Source organism: Rhinichthys klamathensis, unplaced genomic scaffold (assembly GCF_029890125.1).
Source record: "Rhinichthys klamathensis goyatoka isolate OS25496 unplaced genomic scaffold, OSU_Roscu_1.1 h1tg000387l_1, whole genome shotgun sequence".
Lineage (NCBI taxonomy): Eukaryota > Metazoa > Chordata > Actinopteri > Cypriniformes > Leuciscidae > Rhinichthys > Rhinichthys klamathensis.
Window position 1 is genome coordinate 928,413 of NW_026606891.1, and position 23,036 is coordinate 951,448.

Below are 23,036 nucleotides of genomic sequence, written 5' to 3' on the forward strand. Positions count from 1 at the left end.
CACATGGATGTGACTATTGTGAGTCAAAGTTATAGCGCCACCAACTGGCAGAAGGAAGTGTGTCACTTCCTAAATGCTTTGAAATCACCCTCTTATTTTTACCCGATTTGCTTCAAACTTCACTACTATAATGTAAACACACGGCAGATGTAGACCTGTGAATGGATTCTTGATATCTTAGATACTGTTGTCGTGGCAACGCATCAAACTTTAATATTCTTTTTTTATGCTTTTGAGACTCTTAGCATGCCTGAAATTGCTTAAAATTGCATGAAACTCGACAGACACATCTCATTTATTAGCCAGTAGACATGTGCAAAGTTTCAGAAACGGGCGTGTTGAGGGCTCAGTAGCGCCACCTTTTGTCAAAAGTGGGGGGATTAATTTTATCTACAGTAATAAAAATCGGTATGTGTATTGTTCTCCTCCAGCCAGACAAGTTTCTAATTTACACTCAATAGCTCCAACCAACAGGAAGTCAGATATTTTGGTTTGAAAATTGTCATTTTATGTCTCTCTCTCTCTCTGAGCCTACGTCTCTGTGTGTGTGTGTGTCTGTGAGTGTGGGGAGGGGGAGGGGGGCTAGATTAACCATTTGACTGCTGTGTTGTTTGGCCTGCATTAAAAAAGAAAATAAATGTCTTACGCCTTGTATTTTTTAAATAAGTTGTATTAATAAGTAAAGGCATATAACCAGTTGAATTGTAGTGCATTGAAAATAGTTTTATATAATTAGTTTATTAATTAAATTAACTTGGTCCATAAACTTCGTCAGAAAATTTGGTCCATAAATCAAACACACTTGCATGTAATATTATGAAACTCGGTATATAGATCTCATCGGGCCAAACAACTTTAAGCCAGCCCAACAGGAAGTGGGCTATTTTTGTCTTAATGTGGATGTTTTGCAAAACCAGGCTCTACATTTTTACCCACTCCTCTTAAGTGGTTTATTTTATTCCCACCAAACTTTTTCAACATGATGAAAATACATTAAAGAAGCATAATTGTGAATATCTATTGAATATCTCTAATTGTTTTGCTATGGCGAGGGATTAAAATCATGTAAAAAAAAAAAAAAACACTAAAAGCCTCATATCTTCTAAAAATTTAATTATACACCATTTATTTCTAGATAAAATTATACAAATATCACAACTAAACCCATTTTATTCTTGTTTTCAATTTAAGAGTAATGTACAAGTTTAAAAACAGCCAGGATGCACTATTCAGTTAAAAAAATAAATATATCAAATAATACATAGGGCTATACTGCCCTCTTGTGTTCAAAATCAGGTAGGCCTATTGTATTTAAATATATTAGGTAGCCTATGTGACTCCGAGAATATTTTCTCACCGGTTATTTGACGTGTAAAACGTGTTAAATCGCTAAGTTAAAAGTGAAAGTAAAGTAAGGACGTCCGCACGGACATTTATAGTGGTGGCGCTCACAGTGCGCTCGAATGAATTTCTATGGAAGTAGAAATGAAAAAACATTCGCTCTGTTTTGCTCGCTCGTCGCCATGGACGCGCACCGTTATGAATTCCAGTGCAGCCGCATACTTTTTAGTGTCACTAAAATTAGCGCCATATCGGGGACCGATTGCTTCCGGTTTTCAGGGAAAAGACAACAACAAAAGAGTAAATGACAGATTCGCTTATATAGGCGCTTTTACACAAAATATTCCGTCATAATTTTTCCAGTCAGCTCTTCACTCTCGTGATTAATGAATTTTGACTCCTGTTGCTGATCTTTGCTGCAACTTTCGTTCTGCTCACAATTTAGTAAGCAAATACGTTCAAGTTTTAATTGTAGTGACTAAATGATTTTATTATACACACACCAAATTGACGGTGGGGGGCCATGGTATATTTAAATCTGCCAATTGTAATATCTGCTGGGCACCCCTAGTCTAGTCTTATTAAATGTATGCTTCATCTTTCATTTTTAATTTGTAAATTTGATCAATAAATTCAATTATTTAGAATAATAAGACACTATATGGCTGTTACTCTAGGTAGGGGTGATCAAATTAAATCGTTTACACTGAAAAATAACAATGCATTAAATAATGTGAGATTGTTTTAAATATGAGTTGGAAAGAATGATACTTTTAAACATAACACTAAACCGTCATTAGGTGTCGCCAGGCGACCGTCTTAATGAGTGAGTCATTGATTCATTCGTTCAAATGATTCGTTCGAACGACTGAGTCATTCATGAATGAGACAATACATGTTTATGGATTGGTCATTGAATCTTTGAGTCAATCGATTCGTTCAAAATGCTGAATCATTGTGTCTCTTACAGCGACAAGAGTTTAACCCTTGTTCAAGTTTAAGGCCTTGTCTTTTTGGATATATATCTTTTTTTTAAATTCCAAAATATGCATACAACCCATATATTTTAAATGTATCGTTTGCTTTAAATTAAATTAAGATTGTATGTTTGGTAATTTAACCTGAGATGAATGTGCTATATTTCAGATCAATATATTTGTTTTCCTTAAAATTTGAACTAACACTAACTTTATTCTCATCTGAATTATAAATAACTTATTCCTGTATAAAATAAAAACACATTAGAATTTTCTTTTTTAATCAATGTAGAATGTGTAATTGAAAAATAAACAGATTAGGGCTCTGAGGACAATAAATGAAAATCAATGCGATATGGTGAATGTCCAAAAGATGGCTCCCACAGACTGTTTTAAATGGGGTTGGATAAATATTTTTTGCTTTTAGACAGTGTGTGCGTGTGATTTTAGTTGGGTGACAGTTGTAGGTTACAGTTTGACAAGAGTTTATAGTTTGACAAAAGCACTTTGTTGTGTTTTATTGCGAGTGTACACAAATATAAGTAAACACTTTGCAGTTTGAATGATGTCCTCTATGAACAAAATGACGGAGTATGTTTTTATGTGTAACAGTTCAATCGCACCCGCACCCGCACCCGCACCTCACCCACACACACACACAGACACACGCACACACACACACACACACACACACACACACACACACACACACACACACACACACACATATTGAAACCTGAGTGAAGTACAAAGCCCATAATGAAGAATAGTTTAGCATCCAAATACATCGCAAATGTTGAAACAGTTTGATTCTAATGAGAGAGTTACGTGAGCCAAACACCACCTACTTTCACTTTCGCTTTCAATTATTTCGGTTATTTCTTAATTATAGTTTTTTTTTATTCTTGTTCTGTTCTGAATATCATTAAATTTAAAGAATTGCTTGTGTAATATTTTGAGTGTATCATCAAAACAGATTAATTCTCTCGGTTTAGTGATTCCCTAGTTATTAGGGCCCAAGCCCAAAGGCGAAGGCCCTATTGTTTTCCTTAGGATTATTTATTAGGGCCCAAGCCCAAAGGGCGAAGGCCCTATTGTTTTCCTTAGGATTATTTATTATTATTATTATTATTATTATTCTTATTATTTTTCTGCTACCTTTTGGACACTTTTGGAGGCCTTAACATGCTCAAAAACTCCTGAAACTTTGCACACATGTCAGAACCCGCGGCCATCAGGGCCGGGCTGAAGATGGTACCCGGGCGTGGCAGGGGGGCTCGACAGCGCCCCCTGGAACGGGGTCCGAAAACATGGTCCATAAATCAAACACGCTTGCATGTAATAATTTGAAACTTGGTACACATGTAGATCTCCTCGTTTCATATATACTTCACACTCTTACTTTTTACCCCAGCCCAACAGGAAGTCGGCTATTTAGGGTTGTTGGTAAAACACACGCAATGGAATGTGAAATACTCCTCCTAGAGAATTCAAACAAACGGCACGAAACTCGGTCAGCATGAAGTCAAGACATTGAGGATGAAAGTTTGCGAGGGGATTTTTGATATCTCGAACGGTTTGGCCGTGGCGAGGAAACAAAATTATGGCGAGAAACGTGAAACAGGAAGTGTGTCATAACTACTGCATACATTAACTGATCTTGATGAAACTTCAACAGTGTGTTCGTTGTAAGAGCCCGATCACATGGATGTGACTATTGTGAGTCAAAGTTATAGCGCCACCAACTGGCAGCAGGAAGTGTGTCACTTCCTAAATGCTTTGAAATCACCCTCTTATTTTTACCCGATTTGCTTCAAACTTTATGTGTATAATGTAAACACACGGCAGATGTAGACCTGTGAAAGGATTATTGATATCTTAGATACTGTTGCCGTGGCAACACATCAAACTTTAATATTCTTGTTTGATGCTTTTGAGACTCTTAGCATGCTTGAAATTGCATGAAACTCGACAGACACAGGTATGCATATGGTTCAGATCAAGCCGGACAACTTTCTAATTAACTGTCATTAGCTCAGACCAAGAGGAAGTTAGATATTTTGGTTTGAATGTGGATGTTTCTGAGAATTTTCTCTCCCTCTCCCTCTGACAGAGAGAATGCACCCTGCCATTCGTGTGTGTCTGTGTCTGTGTCTGTGTGGGGAGGGGGGGAGGGGCTCTTTTAGTTTAAACACAAAATTATACATAGGGCCATACTGCCCTCTTGTGTCCAAAATTATATTTATATATACATTATACATATATTTGGTATGTGACTGAGGACCGAGAGCTTTTAAATACGGGACATTGATAATGGCCACGTGCAGAGCGCTCGAGGGAATTCCTATGGAAGTAGGAATGAACTAAAAAACGTTCGCTCTGTTCTGCTCGCTCGTCGCCATGGACGCGCACCATTATGAATGCCAGTGCAGCCGCATACTTTTTAGTGTCACTTTAAAATTAGTGCAATAACGGGGCCGATTGCTTGAATTGTGAGTTCAATAGTCTATTATTTTTCACGGAAAACACAACAACAAAAGAGTACAATGATAGATTCGCTTAAATAGGGGCTTTTACATAAAATAGCCTATTCCGTCATCATCTTTTCAGTCAGCTCTTCACTCTCGTGATTAATGAAATTTGACTCCTGTTGCTGATATTTGCTGCAACTTTCGTTCCGCTCACAATTTAGTAAGCAAACACGCTTCAAATGTGTTTTTATTTTATTTTTGTGTATATATATGTGTGTGTATATATATGTGTGTATATATATATATATATATATATAGCTTATGTTTCAAATATGAGTTACTTAACAATCGTTGGAAAGAATGATACTTTTAATATCACTAAACCGTCATTAGGTGTCGCCAGGCGACCGTCTTAATGAGCGAGTCATTGATTCATTCGTTCAAACGATTCGTTCGAACGGCTGAGTCATTCATGAATGAGACAGATTATGGATTGGTCGTTGAATCTTTGAGTCAACCGATTCGTTCAAAATGCTGAATCATTCAGTAATGAGAACGCGTTGCTGTGAGATGCTCGATGGTTCTGCTGTGATCTTTGTTTAACTATTTTCGCTGCTGAAACAGAAAAAAAAGTCAATATTGCATCTAAAATGTAAGTGATTTGACGTGTGTGTGTGTGTGTGTGTGTGTGTGTGTGTGTGTGTGTGTGTGTGTGTGATTGTGTCTGTTACAGTGATTGTTTAACCCTTGTTAAAGTTTAGGCCTTGTCTTTTTGGATATATATCTTTTTATATAAAAAAAAAATAGCATACAACCCATGTATTTTAAATGTATTGTTTGCTTTAAATTACATTGAGATTTGTATGTTTGGTAATTGAACCTGAATGAATTATAAATGAATGTGCTATATTTCAGATCATATATTTGTTTTCCTTAAAATTTGAACTAACACTAACTTTATTCTCATCTGAATGATAGATTATTTATTTCTGTATAAAATAAAAACACATTTGATTTTTCTTTTTTAATCAATGTAGAATGTGTAACTGAAAAAATAAACAGATTAGGGCTCTGATCGAGGACAATAATGTCAAAAAAAGAATCAGGGCATGTCTCATATCTTTCTAAAATGTAATTATACACCATTTATTTTTATATAAAATTATACAAATATTAGAACTAAACCCATTTTATTCCTTTTTTTCAATTTAAGAATTATTTTTAAGTTTAAAAACAGCCAGAATGGTTGTTTAGTCAAAAACAATAATAATCCAAATCATATATAGTGCTATACTGCCCTCTTGTGTTCAAAATCAGGTAGGCCTATTGAATTTATATATATTTATATATTAGGGATGTTACTATGGGAATATTTTCCCACCGGTTAATCAACGTGTGATTGTGTAAACCTCCCGCTGGGGGGTTTAAAAACACTAACTTGAAAGCGAAAGTATAATATGGACGTCCGCACGGACATTGAAATGGTGGCGCTCGAATGAATTCCTATGGAAGTAGAAATTAACTAAACGTTCGCTCTGTTCTGCTCGCTCGTCGCCATGGACGCGCACCATTATGAATGCCAGTGCAGCCGCATACTTTTTAGTGTCACTAAAATTAGTGCAATTTCGGGGGCCGATTGCTTGAATTCTGAGTTCAATAGTCTATTATTTTTCACGGAAAACACAACAATAAAAGAGTACAATGACAGATTCGCTTAAATAGGCGTTTTTACATAAAATAGCCTATTCCGTCATCATCTTTTCAGTCAGCTCTTCACTCTCGTGATTAATGAAATTTGACTCCTGTTGCTGATATTTGCTGCAACTTTCGTTCAGCTCACAATTTAGTAAGAAAACACATTTCAAATGTGTTTTTATTTTATTTTTGTGTATGTGTGTGTATATGTATGTATATATATAAATATAGCTTATGTTTCAAATATGAGTTAATTAACAATCGTTGTAAAGAATGATACTTTTAAACATAACACTAAACCGTCATTAGGTGTCGCCAGGCGACCGTCTTAATGAGCGAGTCATTGATTCATTCGTTTGAACGACTGAGTCATTCATGAATGAGATAGATGTTTATGGATTGATTGGTCATTGAATCTTTGAGTCAACCGATTCGTTCAAAATGCTGAATCATTCAGTAATGAGAACGCGTTGCTGTGAGATGCGCGATGGTTCTGCTGTGATCTTTGTTTAACTATTTTCGCTGCTGAAACAGAAAAAAAGTCAATATTGCATGTAAAATGTAAGTGATTTGACTTGTGTGTGTGTGTGTGATTGTGTGTGTGATTGTGTCTGTTACAGTGATAAGAGTTTAACCCTTGTTAAACTTTAGGCCTTGTCTTTTTGGATATATATCTTTTTATATTAAAAAATAGTCATACAACCCATATATTTTAAATGTATTGTTTGCTTTAAATTACATTAAGATTGTATGTTTGGTAATTGAACCTGAATGAATTTTAAATGAATGTGCTATATTTCAGATCATATATTTGTTTTCCTTAAAATTTGAACTAACACTAACTTTATTCTCATCTGGATGATAGATTATTTATTTCTGTATAAAATAAAAACACATTTGATTTTTCTTTTTTAATCAATGTAGAATGTGTAACTGAAAAAATAAACAGATTAGGGCTCTTTTTGATGACAAGAAATGAAAACCAATGCGATATGATGAATGTCCAAAAGATGGCTCCCCCAGACTGTTTTTAAATAGGATTGTTTGATATTTTTTGCTTTTAAACTGTGTGTGTGTGTGTGTGTGTAAGAGATTTTGGTTGGGTGACAGTTGTAGTTTACAGTTTGACAAGAGTTTATAGTTTGACAAAAGCACAATGTTGTGTTTTATTGCGAGTGTACACAAATATAAGTAAACACTTTGCAGTTTGAATAATGTCCTGTATGAACAAAAGGACGGAGTATGTCTTTATGTCTACATTGTTCAATTACGCCACACACACACACACACACACACACACACACACACACACACACACACACACACACACACACACACACACACACACAAACACTATTTTTCTAATCAGATCAGGCAAGTAATATTCTGTCTTGTCTCTTAAAAAAACAATATATATATATGTATATATATATATATATATATATATATATGTGTGTGTGTGTGTGTGTGTGTATATATATAAATATAGCTGCGAGCAGCGATGAAAGGGCCAAAGCCGGCGGCACCGCCACCCCGGTTATAGCGCCACCAACTGGCAGCAGGAAGTCTGTCACTTTCAAAAAGCTTTGAAATCAGCTGATTGCTTCAAACTTCACTACTATGATGTAAACACACGGCAGATGTAGACCTGGATGTAGACCTGACCTTTCAGAAGGTTGCTCTCGCATACTTTGTGGTTGACATGTGCCCTCAATGCACACTTTTGCAGAGCCCACACTGATACAAGCTCTACAGCACACTTCTTTTCGACAGTCAAAGCAGGGTTACGTTTTTGCACGTCGTGCACAATAACCCTAAAGGCACCAGGGTGGCGGTGCCACCGGCTTTATATATATATATATATATATATATATATATATATAAATATAGCTGCGAGCAGCGATGAAGGGCCAAAGCCGGTGGTACCGCCACCCCGGTGCCTTTAGGTAACTAAAGGCACCGGGGTTGCGGTGCCACCGGCTTGGGCCCGTAATCGCTGCTCGCAGCTATATTTATTATTATTCTTATTATTTTTCTGCTACCTTTTGGACACTTTTGGAGGCCTTAACATGCTCAAAAACTCCTGAAACTTTGCACACATGTCAGAACCCGCGGCCATCAGGGCCGGGCTGAAGATGGTACCCGGGCGTGGCAGGGGGGCTCGACAGCGCCCCCTGGAACGGGGTCCGAAAACATGGTCCATAAATCAAACACGCTTGCATGTAATAATATGAAACTCGGTACACATGTAGATCTCCTCGTTTCATATATACTTCACACTCTTACTTTTTACCCCAGCCCAACAGGAAGTCGGCTATTTAGGGTTGTTGGTAAAACACACGCAATGGAATGTGAAATACTCCTCCTAGAGAATTCAAACAAACGGCACGAAACTCGGTCAGCATGAAGTCAAGACATTGAGGATGAAAGTTTGCGAGGGGATTTTTGATATCTCGAACTGTTTGGCCGTGGCGAGGAAACAAAATTATGGCGAGAAACGTGAAACAGGAAGTGTGTCATAACTACTGCATACATTAACTGATCTTGATGAAACTTCAACAGTGTGTTCGTTGTAAGAGCCCGATCACATGGATGTGACTATTGTGAGTCAAAGTTATAGCGCCACCAACTGGCAGCAGGAAGTGTGTCACTTCCTAAATGCTTTGAAATCACCCTCTTATCTTTACCCGATTTGCTTCAAACTTTATGTGTATAATGTAAACACACGGCAGATGTAGACCTGTGAAAGGATTATTGATATCTTAGATACTGTTGCCGTGGCAACACATCAAACTTTAATATTCTTGTTTGATGCTTTTGAGACTCTTAGCATGCTTGAAATTGCATGAAACTCGACAGACACAGGTATGCATATGGTTCAGATCAAGCCGGACAACTTTCTAATTAACTGTCATTAGCTCAGACCAAGAGGAAGTTAGATATTTTGGTTTGAATGTGGATGTTTCTGAGAATTTTCTCTCCCTCTCCCTCTGACAGAGAGAATGCACCCTGCCATTCGTGTGTGTCTGTGTCTGTGTCTGTGTGGGGAGGGGGGGAGGGGCTCTTTTAGTTTAAACACAAAATTATACATAGGGCCATACTGCCCTCTTGTGTCCAAAATTATATTTATATATACATTATACATATATTTGGTATGTGACTGAGGACCGAGAGCTTTTAAATACGGGACATTGATAATGGCCACGTGCAGAGCGCTCGAGGGAATTCCTATGGAAGTTCTGCTCGCTCATCGCCGTGGACGCGCACCGTTATGAATGCCAGTGCAGCCGCATCCTTTTTAGTGTCACTTTAAAATTAGTGCAATAACGGGGCCGATTGCTTGAATTGTGAGTTCAATAGTCTATTATTTTTCACGGAAAACACAACAACAAAAGAGTACAATGATAGATTCGCTTAAATAGGGGCTTTTACATAAAATAGCCTATTCCGTCATCATCTTTTCAGTCAGCTCTTCACTCTCGTGATTAATGAAATTTGACTCCTGTTGCTGATATTTGCTGCAACTTTCGTTCCGCTCACAATTTAGTAAGCAAACACGCTTCAAATGTGTTTTTATTTTATTTTTGTGTATATATATGTGTGTGTATATATATGTGTGTATATATATATATATATATATATATATATATATAGCTTATGTTTCAAATATGAGTTAATTAACAATCGTTGGAAAGAATGATACTTTTAATATCACTAAACCGTCATTAGGTGTCGCCAGGCGACCGTCTTAATGAGCGAGTCATTGATTCATTCGTTCAAACGATTCGTTCGAACGGCTGAGTCATTCATGAATGAGACAGATTATGGATTGGTCGTTGAATCTTTGAGTCAACCGATTCGTTCAAAATGCTGAATCATTCAGTAATGAGAACGCGTTGCTGTGAGATGCTCGATGGTTCTGCTGTGATCTTTGTTTAACTATTTTCGCTGCTGAAACAGAAAAAAAAGTCAATATTGCATCTAAAATGTAAGTGATTTGACGTGTGTGTGTGTGTGTGTGTGATTGTGTCTGTTACAGTGATTGTTTAACCCTTGTTAAAGTTTAGGCCTTGTCTTTTTGGATATATATCTTTTTATATAAAAAAAAATAGCATACAACCCATGTATTTTAAATGTATTGTTTGCTTTAAATTACATTGAGATTTGTATGTTTGGTAATTGAACCTGAATGAATTATAAATGAATGTGCTATATTTCAGATCATATATTTGTTTTCCTTAAAATTTGAACTAACACTAACTTTATTCTCATCTGAATGATAGATTATTTATTTCTGTATAAAATAAAAACACATTTGATTTTTCTTTTTTAATCAATGTAGAATGTGTAACTGAAAAAATAAACAGATTAGGGCTCTGATCGAGGACAATAAATGAAAACCAATGCAATATGATGAATGTCCAAAAGATTTTTTTTTGCTTTTAAACTATGTGTGTGTGTGTGTGTGTGTGTGTGTGTGTGTGTGTGTGTGTGTGTGTGTGTGTGTGTGTGTGTGTGTGTGTGTGTGTGTAAGAGATTTCGGTTGGGTGACAGTTGTAGTTTACAGTTTGACAAAAGCACAATGTTGTGTTTTATTGTGATTGTACACAAATATAAGTAAACACTTTGCAGTTTGAATAATGTCCTGTATGAACAAAAGGACGGGGTATGTTTTTATGTCTACATTGTTCAATCACGCCTCACACACACACACACACACACACACACACACCAACTATTTTTCTAATCAGATCAGGCAAGTAATATTCTGTCTTGGCACACTTCATATAACTTTCAAACTTGTGTACTTATTTCATGTGTCCATTAAGTCCATGAGACCGTAGAGTGTCTCATTTTTCATTTTAGGTTTCAGAAGGTTGCTCACGCATACTTTGTGGTTGATATGTGCCCTCAATGCACACTTTTGCAGAGCCCACACCAATGCAAGCTCTACAGCACACATCTTCTCAAAGGTCAAAGCGGAGTTACGATATTGCCCGTCATGCACAGTAACCCTAAAGGCACCAGGGTGGCGGTGCCACCGGCTTGTTTATATATATATATATATATATATATATATATATATATATATATATAAATATAGCTGCGAGCAGCGATGAAGGGCCAAAGCCGGCGGCACCGCCACTCCGGTGCCTTTAGGTAACTAAAGGCACCGGGGTTGCGGTGCCACCGGCTTGGGCCCGTAATCGCTGCTCGCAGCTATATTTTTTTTATTGTTTTCATTGTTCTAATCCGGTAAGGCAAGTGATATATATATATATATATATATATATATATTTTTTTTTTATATATATATATAATTTATATATATATATATATATATATATATATATAAATATAGCTGCGAGCAGCGATGAAGGGCCAAAGCCGGCGGCACCGCCACCCCGGTGCCTTTAGGTAACTAAAGGAACCGGGGTTGCGGTGCCACCGGCTTGGGCCCGTAATCGCTGCTCGCAGCTATATTAACTACTTGTTTCTTTCAATGTTGTTATTGTAAACTGAAACTACCAACTATTAGCTAAAAATCATTTTCATTAATTGAAATAAGGCTGAAATGAAATACCAGATGACAAACTTAGTTGCTGACTAACTCAAAATAAAATACGTTTAAAAAAGTATTAAAATGACTAAAACTAAAAAATAAAATAAAGGTAAATATTAATACTAAAAAACAAAAGCTAATGGAAAAAGCACATAGCAAAATTCCAAATCAAACTAAAATGATAACTGAAAATATAAAATAAAAGCCAATTAAACATATACTAAAGTATATAAATAAATAATAATAAAACAACACTGGTTAATAATTAAACTGCTGAATAAAAGCTAAAAATGTGGTTGATTACCTGTAACTGAATAATTATGTTGTGATCAATGACTGTTTAGTAATCTTAATGATTTTAGTTAGAACTTGTCAAATGTTAATGTAGGAATTGCAGGAAGTTCCTGTAATACGACCCCTAGTACAGATATCTCAGCATATGAAAGAGATGGAGATTTATAGACATTCATGATATATTGATATAGCTCAATTCAATGATAAATATAAAACCTGCACTAACAATATCTGATGGCTGGAGAGTTGCAATGAGCCACAACTCTGAAGATGGTGCTACCATGACCTACAAACCCCGAGCTAACCCAGATAACTCTATTCAGGCCTATTCCTGATGTGACTGCTCAGGACATCTCTGCTAGCAGCTATGCCAACGAGGCCCGGCAAACTGACAGGAGGAGTTTCACATCAATTAGAACCAGACAGTATCAAAGGAAGACTGAACCACTGTCCATTACGATGACATTAGCCAGATCTCCTATACACAAGATGCCAAATGCATGGAAGAGCAGCACCTGATAATGAAATCTGCATGCAAGGCTGGCGAATCAAAAAGTTCATAATTGGTAACATGATTTGATATGGTTTAACTTGCAGCATTAGTTCGTTTGTGGTGTTTTCAAAATATGTGTCTGTCTGATGATTAGGTGGCAAGTGAACATCTGAAACATGGAATGCAGAGCTGATAAACAAGACCAAACCCTTTTCTGAGAAGACCTGGATTGGTATGAGTGTGGGAGTACAAGCTGACTTACTCTGAATAATGAAAAGTGCCCATTAGGTTTGAGGAGGGAGTCATCCTGAAAGTATGTCACTGAACAAGTCTGTACAGGGGTGGTGAAAACTCCTCAGCCTCATAAGGGAAGACTGACTATGTTTACATAACAACGCAACGTCCTGCCACAGACCTTCCAGCTCCTTTCTTCATTCACAAAAGACAAACTGCCACCCTCATCTCTAGTTGGCTGAAAATATGGGTGGCTGGGAAATTTAGCCATCATGACACACTTAATGTAAGAGACGAGTTCACCCAAAAATGAACTTTCTATCATAATTTATTCACCCTCATGTAATTTCAAACCTGTATGACTTAGTATGCAGTCGCATTAACTAATTTTAAGTGAAATGTCGCAGGCAAAAAGGTCAATTGTCTATTGTCAAAGTGTAGTGATGTATGAAGCACAGCTCACTCACAATCACTTTCAAACCAAACAAAAAACAAACACTTGAAACATTTAAAAAAAATATCTTCTTTTATGTTCCATAGAAGAAAGAAAGCCATACAAGTTTGAAACGATAAGAAGTAGAGTAAATTATGACAATTAGGCTATTCTTTTTGGTTGAACTATCCCTTTAAGAACAACATCCTACAATATTGCAGATGTTAAAGGTCAGTTCAACAAAAATGAAAACTCTCTCATCATTTACTCACCCTCATGTTGTTCCAAACTCATAAGACTTTCGTTCCTCTTCGGAACACAAATGAAGATATTTTTAATAAAATCTGAGCCAGTTCTGTACTCTCCATAGACAGCTACGCAACTACCACTTTGACGCTTTAAAAAGTTCATAAAGAGATCATAAAACTAATCCATATGAATTTAGTGGTTTAATCCAAATTGTCTGAGGAGACAATCGCTTTATATGATGAAAAAAAATATGGACTAAACCACTCGGCTACTCAACTAAAACCACATGGTCTCTTTATGAACTTTTTGAAGTGTCAAAAAAAGTTTTAGTTGAGTAGCCGTCAATGGAGTGACAGAAATCTCTCAGATTTCATTCCCCCCCCCCCAAATATTTTAATTTGTGTTCTGAAGATGAATGAAAGTCTTGGGGGTTTGGATTCAGAACAACATAAGGGTGAGTAATCAATGACAGTATTTTCATTTTTGGGTGAACTCAACATTTAAAGGTATGGACGTCAAAAACAACTTCCAAACACAAAACTGGTCAAATGGTAGGCCTATGTGTTGTACACCCAAAACACCTGCAAAATATAATTTCTTTTTTTATACAGTGAAGGTGAATGGTAACTGGGCCTGTTATTTATGCAAACATCTGTATTTGTGTTGCACGTCAAGTCAGTCATGCAGGTTTGGATAAACACCAAGTAAATAAGTGAGTAAATAATGACACATATGATGGTGGAATACATTTACATTACATCATGATACTTTCATCTAAACAATGTGAATGATTTATCAGAAATAAGTTAGTTAAAATAAGATGGGGCTCAAAGACTATCTGCTCATAGCATTCTTAAAGGGAAAGTTCACCCAAAATTGAACATTATGTCATTATTTACTCACCCTCATGTTGTTCCAAACGTGTATAACTTACTTTCTTTTATGTAATATAAATGGAGATGTAAGTCAAAGTAAGTAACTCGAAGTCTCGGTCACCATTCACTTCCAATGCATCTTTTTTCATACAGTAAACGGCAATAGGTGATTGTCGCTGTCATTCTGCCAAACATCTTTTCCTGAGGACTATTACGGGGATTCTCAGGAAGAATAAGAAATAAACGGCGACATTTACTTCTTTTTGTTTTAAAAGAACAGATATGGTGTGTTAGAAAATACAGCAGGGTGTCAATGTGAAAGTGAGCGGTAGTAGGATGGATCAATAAAAGAAGCAACCCATACGGACGCCATATTGACCAAAACAAAATGGCAGAACAAGAGAATAGTTGACAAAGTCTGCTGGCTTTCACTGACAGATGCTTTCTCGTGACCAGATAAATCCACAACAACGACTATTAAATCTGCTCCTGTGTTCTTGGGTAAGATAATCTGACTCGATTGTACCGGGTGTCAAGTAATATCGCTAATACAACGATGTCATGTTAGCTTAGCTTAGCCCATTCACACTACAAGCGAGTGAGCGACGCGAAATACTAGATCACTATAACTAATACGAGCGTACTAAATTTTCTGTCTCGCATACTTAGAGTGCAAACAGATTCATTTATTGTAATGCAACTGTTCCCGTTTAACAGTTACTGCTAGTGCAAATGGGGGCGGCCAGGAAGCTCGCGAGATCTGTAGTAAATTGCTTACTAAATCAACGTTAAGTCTTCAATTAAAGCAGCCGATCTGATGGCGATCAATGTCCCCACTTGGAGTTACTAACTACTGTGTCAGCAAATCCACGGGTCTGTACCTGGAGTTCGGCCCTCTCCACTTCCCAATGCGCCCTTTCCATCTCGAAACGGGCCCATTCGTGCTGGATGTAGTGTAAAATCCCCGGGATAGTGTACTGCTGGGGCCTGGGCATCTCGTCTTGCTGTTGTTGAACCATAGGCGCTCCTCCAGCGCTGGCGATCTGGGGATTAATGCTGTTGTTGCCCTGCTGCGGTGCGGGCTGCTGCTGTCTCTGGGCGGCCATTCCTCCTCCTCCTCCTCCTCCTCCTCCTCCACCGCCTGGCTGTTCATCCATGTTTAAAAATAGGAAAGTCCTGCTAGAAGTCGCCGATTGTTTCCCCTCAATCCGCCCTTCTTTACCGTTCGTGCAGCGATGCGACGTCGCCCTGCCCCCCACGAAATAGGCTGGCACCTGAGCGGCTGTTGTAGATTTCGTGTCAGCGCACGGATTTGCCGGCCGCCATTAGTCCGATCCCTGGATGTGAGTCTCCTACTGCGGGGTGAGTGAGTGAGTGAGGGAGGACTGGCGCGCGCGCTGCATGATGGGACGCGTTCACCCAACCCTGCGCTGTCTCGAGTCATCCGAATACAGACTGACGGGCGGATAACTGCGCATGCGTACAGGGCTGTAAAATGACAGGCTCTGTACCTGACCAAAGCCCGTCTACGTCATTCTCTGACCTGACTGACAGTATAAAAATAAATATGGCGTTGAAAAATAGCCATAGATATAATCGGGCAGAGTTAAGTAAAATATCAAATAGCTTCAGTTGATATAATTAGTTTTTGTTTTCACTTTTGATTTTTTTTTTTTTTTTTTGCACTTGGTTTGGCTCATTTAAAAAAAATGTTTTTCCCATTTAAAGATTTTTTAACCCACAAAAATAAACTGCAACTTATTAAAATGATGTACACTAACATGAAAACACAACTTTTTTTCTACATGGAGCAGGTCGCCCCCTCATGGACGCTGCCATGTTGGCATCACATGACCGGTGTCATGACAAATCAGATCCCTCCGCGAAATCAGGTCGCCATCAAATATGATAATATGAATAATACTAATGGCGCTTTTCCACTGCATGGTATGGTACGGTACGGTACAGCTCGGCTCGGTATGGCCAAAGAGTATAGTACGGCTCACTTTGTGGCGCTTTTCCACTGCATGGTACGGTACGCTGGAATTAAATAGCCAGTAACAGCCACCGCTGTAGTAGGCCTACTAGCACCTGTTTTAAAACTACTTGCTTGAAGAAAAAAGAAAGAAAAAAACCTTCCAAAAAGAAATGGCTGAATCGTGGTCAGTGGACGAAGTGCAGACCAGACGTTCCTCTCGTTGGTTTTCCAAAGAGCGGAAAAACTATAACAATCAGTCTATAATCCCACCCACTTTGAAGCGGTAAATGCATGCAGTGGAAAAGCGAACCGAGCCGTGCCGAGCCGAATAGCTACTGAGCCGTACCATGCTGTGGAAAAGAGCCATAAGTGCATAGAACGATAATAATTTAAAGTATAGCTTACTAGTGCATAATAAAACACGTAAATTTTTTTAACTTGATTAAACTGTTAATTCATAAATTATTCTTAAAAATAATAGCATATCAAGTGAATAATTGACCATTACATTGTTTTTTTCTAATTGAAATATTACATTCAATTGAAGAAGTAATTACATTAAAGATGATTGTGAATAATCAATAAATATAGGTAACTGCGTGCATCTGTATGCCATGTTAGTACATAATCCAGTGCTTGAAGTGGGGGAAGGTGCCTTGCATTGGCAAATCATGACATTTGAAATTTCTACAGTGAAAAACAAAACTTGGAAATATTGCTGGTACAACAACAATTTATTGTTATTTATTAACAACATAAATGTATTTAAACAAGTCGTGTGTGTGCGTGCGTGTGTGCGCGCATTTATTTACAAAGAAACATTCTCTTTTTAGAAGTTGGTCATTAATAAACTTGATTCTTGAAGTTTGTTAAGATGGGAGGTATACAACAATTGCATGTAAATGGTAAACAACAAAAACAACCAAGAAAACAGCTCTGATATTGTCTTTTCAGTCATATGTTTACAAGACAGCAAACATTAAAAAAAAAATTAACTCGGGTTTGATTTGGGCATGTCTGTGTAGGCTATTTATAAACTAAAAGAAAGCTTATATTCTGACTAGTTTGCTCGTTTTATTTATTAATAAAACATATAGTTTTACCCAAACTGAATAATTAAGACAAGTTTAAATGGCTAAATCTTGAAGCTATACATATTTTTGAGTCTTCATTTTCTTTTCTGACGTAGCCTACTCCAATTCTTGTTAAAACACACTAGACATGCAAATTCTGTGCATTTTGGGCACTTTTTGTGTGAAATCATATTTATTTTCTCCATCAAAAGTATGTTTTGCTTTCACTTTAAATGTCGTGAGTAGCACAACAATAGACTCGGCGCCGAACCCCCGCTTCACTGCTGCTCACGCGACGCTCCTCCTCGCGGTGTGAATGCACTCATTGATTAACATGCAAGCCGAAAAAAATACGCGCTGCTCACGCGTGCGGTGGCCGCGATCAGCTCCGGTAGCCGTTTCGCAGCCGTAACGTGCCGCAGATGTGTGCAGTGTAAATAAGGGGTTAAACGGCCGTCACGCTTTTTCTGTCAGTGGTATATAGAGTACCGGCTACATGCGAGAAGTAGCGGTACGTAAGAAAAAGTGCAGGTACGCTAAATATGCAGGTATGCAGTAAACAGTAAAATGTAGAAGTGCCAGTACTGCGTACCGGTGAGTACCGCCCCACTTCGAGCACTGAAACTAATACAGACATGATTAATGGGCATTATACCATAGTTAACAGCTTTTTTTTTTTTATCATAACATGTTTTTGTAGGAATTGTAATCAGGCGCTAAAGAGATATATTAAAAGTATTTGAGCCTCTGATCTTGGGGGTTGGTTACCATAAATACATGCATGTAATTTATTTATCAGTTTACAGATAACATCTGTGATAATTTCTCTTTTTTTCATATAAAATGTGTCAGTGAAAATAGCTATAAAGTCGGGAAGAGTGAAATAAAATTTTAAATAACTTCAATTGATCTCATGATATATTTTTTTTCATTTTATTTTCATAATATAAGGTGCACTCGATTTTACTCATTTAAAATATTTGACAGTCTTCGCAAAAATAATAAATAAAAAAAGCAATTTTGAGAAATATTCAAATGATGAAAAAGCATGGAGGTCACTCCCTCGTGACGTGTACGCTGCCATGTTGACATCACATCAGCAATAGCAAATTAGCAATCCGCCATTAATTTACAGTAGTAACAATAATTGTGGCAACTGTGGTATGTTGGTGAAAACTATCGGTTATACCGTAAATAATGTGATGTAATTTATTTATCGTTTTACAAATAACTTATAATTAAAACTGCAATTTTTTGCCCTCCCATGTTGTTTGCTAATGACGTAATTTCTCCTTCTTTCTAGAGGTGGCCACTCTTCTGAATTACTATGATCAAGTTCCTACTTATGGTCAACAAACAGGGGCAGACTCGTCTATCTAAGTATTATGAACAAGTGGAGCTTGGGAAGCGAGCAGCTCTTGAAGCTGACATGGTTAGGGGATGTCTCGCCCGGAGGAAGGAAGAGGTCAGTCATGCTTCCCTTTTACTCTTAATTTAATGGTAGATCACACAACATGTTATAGCCATTGTCTGCGGTGCAGAATATTATGAATATCACTGACCCCTCGGGATAATTCTAGTGATATAAAGGACAGAAACTTACTGTTTATGTTATACAAAGCATTACCATATGAAACATATCTTTGCATCTACACATATGATTTACATATATCAGGAGTTCAGTCTGTGGTCTTGAGTTTTATTTTACTTTTGTAAACTGGCAATTCCCTTTAGAATTAAAATTAGCTGTTGAAATAATTATTTTTCCTCAGTGTTCATTTGTGGAGTATAAGGACTACAAACTTGTCTATCGTCAGTATGCAGCTCTTTTCATTGTTGTCGGCATCACTGAAAATGAGGTTAGTTATTCATACTATTGGTAATATTGTCTATTTACTGACATCATCATTGGGAATCAGTATTTCTTTAAAGTTTTTTAAAGTCTGTTATTTATAGTCCTTGGCTCTCTTTTCCACAGAATGAACTGTCAATCTATGAGCTTGTGCACAACTTTGTAGAGGTGTTAGACAAGTATTTCAGTCGTGTGGTAAGTACTGATATTTTTGATAAAGGCATAGGCCTATTACAATTTTCCTGAGAAAAGATTAACTGATTAACGGATGTTTTCTTCTCTTGACAGAGTGAGCTGGATGTATCCTTTACCGGTAAAAATTACATATTAGGTATTGACCAAACTTGGCTATGATTGCTTTTTTTGCTGGAAATATATTATTTGTCATGTACTCTTTTTACAGACTGTAATGCATAATTACCAGTCATCCATGCAATTCTAGTAAAGTTTTTAATATTTTCATCAGCAGCTTCTTCATGTTGTCTCCTGTTCACCACAATAGAATTTTAACCAACTATGACTTTTGATTCAGAGAACCCCTAAAATGTTAAAAGGGTCCATTGTTTCTTTAGTGATACATGCATTTATATGAGTGTTCCATTCCTTAATGGAAAATCAGATCATGTTCAATTTAGATAAAGTACACATTATACTTGATGAAATGATCCTCAACGGACACATTGTGGAGACAAATAAGAACCGTATACTGGCACCACTACTGGCCCTGGACAAGATGGCTGAAAGCTAAACCAGTGCAATTCAGTTTATTAATAATCCATTTCAAATTTAAATAAAAGCTTTTCTTACCAATTTAAACCTTGTTCATTTTCCATTCTTCAACAAAAAGTTTTAGTCAAAGAGATGAGTGTTGATACTTTGCAAACATTTTAATGATTATTTTTGGAGCATACACATTTGAAAATATTTGTTTACTTCAAACTGCAACTTGAGTTAAATAAATGTTTATAATATACAAAGAAAATACAAGGGAAAGCACAGCTTGCTTTTTGCTTAGTCTTTTTCTCTTTTTTAAATGTGCCTTGCACACAGAACCAGTGTTTCTGTATCTATAGCTTTATTGTAAAATTACACAAATGCACTCAGGGACTTTGATCCTTTAGCAGGGAAATGAACAGTTGAAAACATACTCAACACAATAACGGAAGCAACAAAAGAAAGAAAAAGCATGTGCATGATTGTATGTAGACATCAAGTAAAACAAATGAAAGAAAAAAAATCCTAATATTTCAACAAATGCAGGCACTAGTAAAACTTAAAACCTGTTAAGGAAATGCCCAAACACTCTATAGTTAGCTCTACAGAAGCAGGTGTGCTTGTGTCCAGGGTCTGACACTGCAGCTGCAGGTGGTGATGTTTAAGTCTGAAAAAAGATGATCTATGCCAAAATTTACACTGGATCTGGAGTAATGACAGTAAACACAGTAGGTGAGGAGAGACTACCCTGGCTGCCAGTGGCTCAAGCCCTTAAAGCAGTAGAGTGACCTGGGAAAGGCCATGTGAAGCAGCCAGTTTAGGAGGAGACCCTAATCGGTTCAGGAGCTACTGGAGCTGCGATGGGACTGTTTTTCCTGTGTATTTGGGTACATGTCGGGTGCTTGGGGGTGTGTGTGTGTGTGTGTGTGTGTGGGGGGGGGGGTTTCAGAGCACAGCTTTATTTTCTGCAACAAAACACAACAGGCTTCACCAGTATGGGAGTTGGTCAATGATGTAGGGAGAGAATGCTCAGTTGAGGTGGAAGCCCTTCTCCATAGTGGCAGCAAGGAGGCGCTCTCTCATGATCTCTTCGGAAGAATATTCCGGCAACTTCAAGTAGTGCACACATGTGTTAACTGAAGGATAGCTGGCATCTGTCGCATCAACCTACAAGAGAAAAGAAAACAGCAGGTATGAAGAGAGAATGTTAGTTGTTCTTAGTTAACTTATTGACTGGATTTTAGCATCATGGATCTTAGCAAATTGAAAAAAGAAAAGAAAAATAGTGAGCTTACATACCTTTCGAACTATTGTGAGACGTGGATGGAGGTTGGCCAGTCCACCAGGGGGCAGGGTCGAGCAGCCTGTAGTGAACTGGAGGAACGCCTTCCTCTCATCTGATGACATTCCACAGAGGACTCGCACAAAGCGCAGGAAACCAGGACTGCAATACAATTAAATTATCAACATGATATACTGTATGAAATGTGCCCAAGTACGTCATTTGATACATTTATCTTGGAAACCTGAACATGAAACCTTTATTCCAAACATGAAAGCATGTGATTCCCGCATTCATACACGACTACTACGATATTCTAATAGCAGAATAACATGGCACATGTAAACGACTTTAGAATAAATGTTTCATGTTCAGTGTTCCAAAGTTTGGGTCAGTAAGGTTTGTAAATGCTCACCAGGGCTGCATTTATTAGGGAGAAAAAAAATCCCAACCATATTACATAGCAATACAATGAAAACAGTAATATTTTGAAATCATTTTAATTTAAAGCTGCAGTCCGCAGTTTTTCCTCTTTGTCGCCATCTCTGTTCGAATTCTGCAATTGCAGTTATTCGCGGAATTGTCAACTTTACGTGAGTTGTACCTCGGCACGGCACAGCGCGGATGAACACAATGTTTTGAGGAGAATGTGCAGCTGTCAGTCACCGCACAGGGTGGAGACTGTCATTAATAAACACAGATTCTACTTTTTGGAAGTATGACCAACTTTAGAATTTTCACCCTAAAATGTAATCTGAACAAGTAAGTAACATCCACTTTTGTTCTTCTGACCAACTAACTGAAAAAAAGCATTGCAGTAAATCGCGCTGATTAAATCTAACGATCGATTATCATATCACGTCAAACCGTGCAAATTATACGTTCTCAAATTGTTAATGTTAACAACATCAGCATTGCGTGACTACATTTAAAGGAGCTGTATGTAAGAAATGTATTTCAATTAATCATAAAATGGCCCTGATGTGTCTCTAGACATTAAGAAATCATGTTCATTTCAAATACTTATATCACTGACAACAGTAGTACGGCCACGATATTGTCATTTAAAAAGTGAAGTTGCAGCCCTCAACTGATGTTGATGTTGTCATCTTGTGTTTCGGCCTGAAGCCCCACCCTCCACCTATCTACCAATCACGAAGTCAGTAGTGTTTCGGCATCCGGGTTGCCAGCTCTGCTCTAGTTGAAAGCTCCTTGTAGCAGCCTATGTTCCTGCTGGATCCTGCAGCCTATCTGGCAACCTCGAGTCAGGGGGGAGGGGGAGGGGATACACAGCTCTACAGTAATTTGAAAGTGATTGCAGTACCAGTTTTGTCCACAATCTTACATACAGCTCCTTTAAAGCCCTTCAGATATTTATCCTCGTTTTCGCATGGGCCGGTTGCAGTCTCTTTTTCCAAACTCTCAGTCCAAAGTCTTTTGCATTTTACAGCGCGTGAATCTCTAGTTGTCACTGCGATTGTCGTTTGAGACTCCTCCTTTATGTGTACAGAT

General features: G+C 37.5%; 3 protein-coding genes across 15 annotated transcripts in view; 1 reads left to right on the top strand and 2 right to left on the bottom strand.

Annotated features, from left to right (window-relative positions):
• Positions 1-16,040, bottom strand: part of strn3 (striatin, calmodulin binding protein 3) — a 45,540-nt gene extending 29,500 nt beyond the window's left edge. Inside the window, exon 1 of one of the 2 annotated variants that reach the window (XM_056234054.1) lies at positions 15,507-16,040. In XM_056234054.1, the coding sequence (XP_056090029.1) occupies positions 15,507-15,782 (276 nt within the window). In that variant the 5' untranslated portion in view covers positions 15,783-16,040. The remainder of the gene's footprint in view (positions 1-15,506) is intronic. The other variant, XM_056234053.1, reaches the window with a different exon arrangement.
• On the top strand, positions 14,971-20,344 carry ap4s1 (adaptor related protein complex 4 subunit sigma 1). 4 transcript variants are annotated; one of them, XM_056234056.1, is made up of 6 exons: positions 14,971-15,126; positions 18,980-19,141; positions 19,449-19,535; positions 19,655-19,723; positions 19,817-19,828; positions 20,148-20,344. In XM_056234056.1, exons 2-6 carry the CDS (start codon positions 19,004-19,006, stop codon positions 20,274-20,276), a joined length of 435 nt encoding a protein of 144 aa, XP_056090031.1. In that variant the 5' UTR covers positions 14,971-15,126; positions 18,980-19,003; the 3' UTR covers positions 20,277-20,344. The 4 variants fall into 4 exon arrangements, with proteins under 4 accessions (XP_056090031.1, XP_056090034.1, XP_056090033.1 ...); XM_056234059.1 differs by lacking the exon at positions 14,971-15,126 and adding an exon at positions 18,769-18,837; XM_056234058.1 differs by lacking the exon at positions 14,971-15,126 and adding an exon at positions 18,788-18,866.
• Positions 20,345-21,185: 841 nt separating this feature from the next.
• The window catches only part of hectd1 (HECT domain containing 1), a 38,202-nt gene continuing 36,351 nt past the window's right edge, over positions 21,186-23,036 (bottom strand). For all 9 annotated transcript variants that reach the window (XM_056234061.1, XM_056234063.1, XM_056234062.1 and 6 more), the window contains 2 exons: positions 21,542-21,686; positions 21,186-21,409 (listed from right to left, as the gene is read on the bottom strand). In XM_056234061.1, coding sequence (XP_056090036.1) covers positions 21,272-21,409; positions 21,542-21,686 — 283 coding nt within the window. In that variant the 3' untranslated portion in view covers positions 21,186-21,271. The remainder of the gene's footprint in view (positions 21,410-21,541; positions 21,687-23,036) is intronic.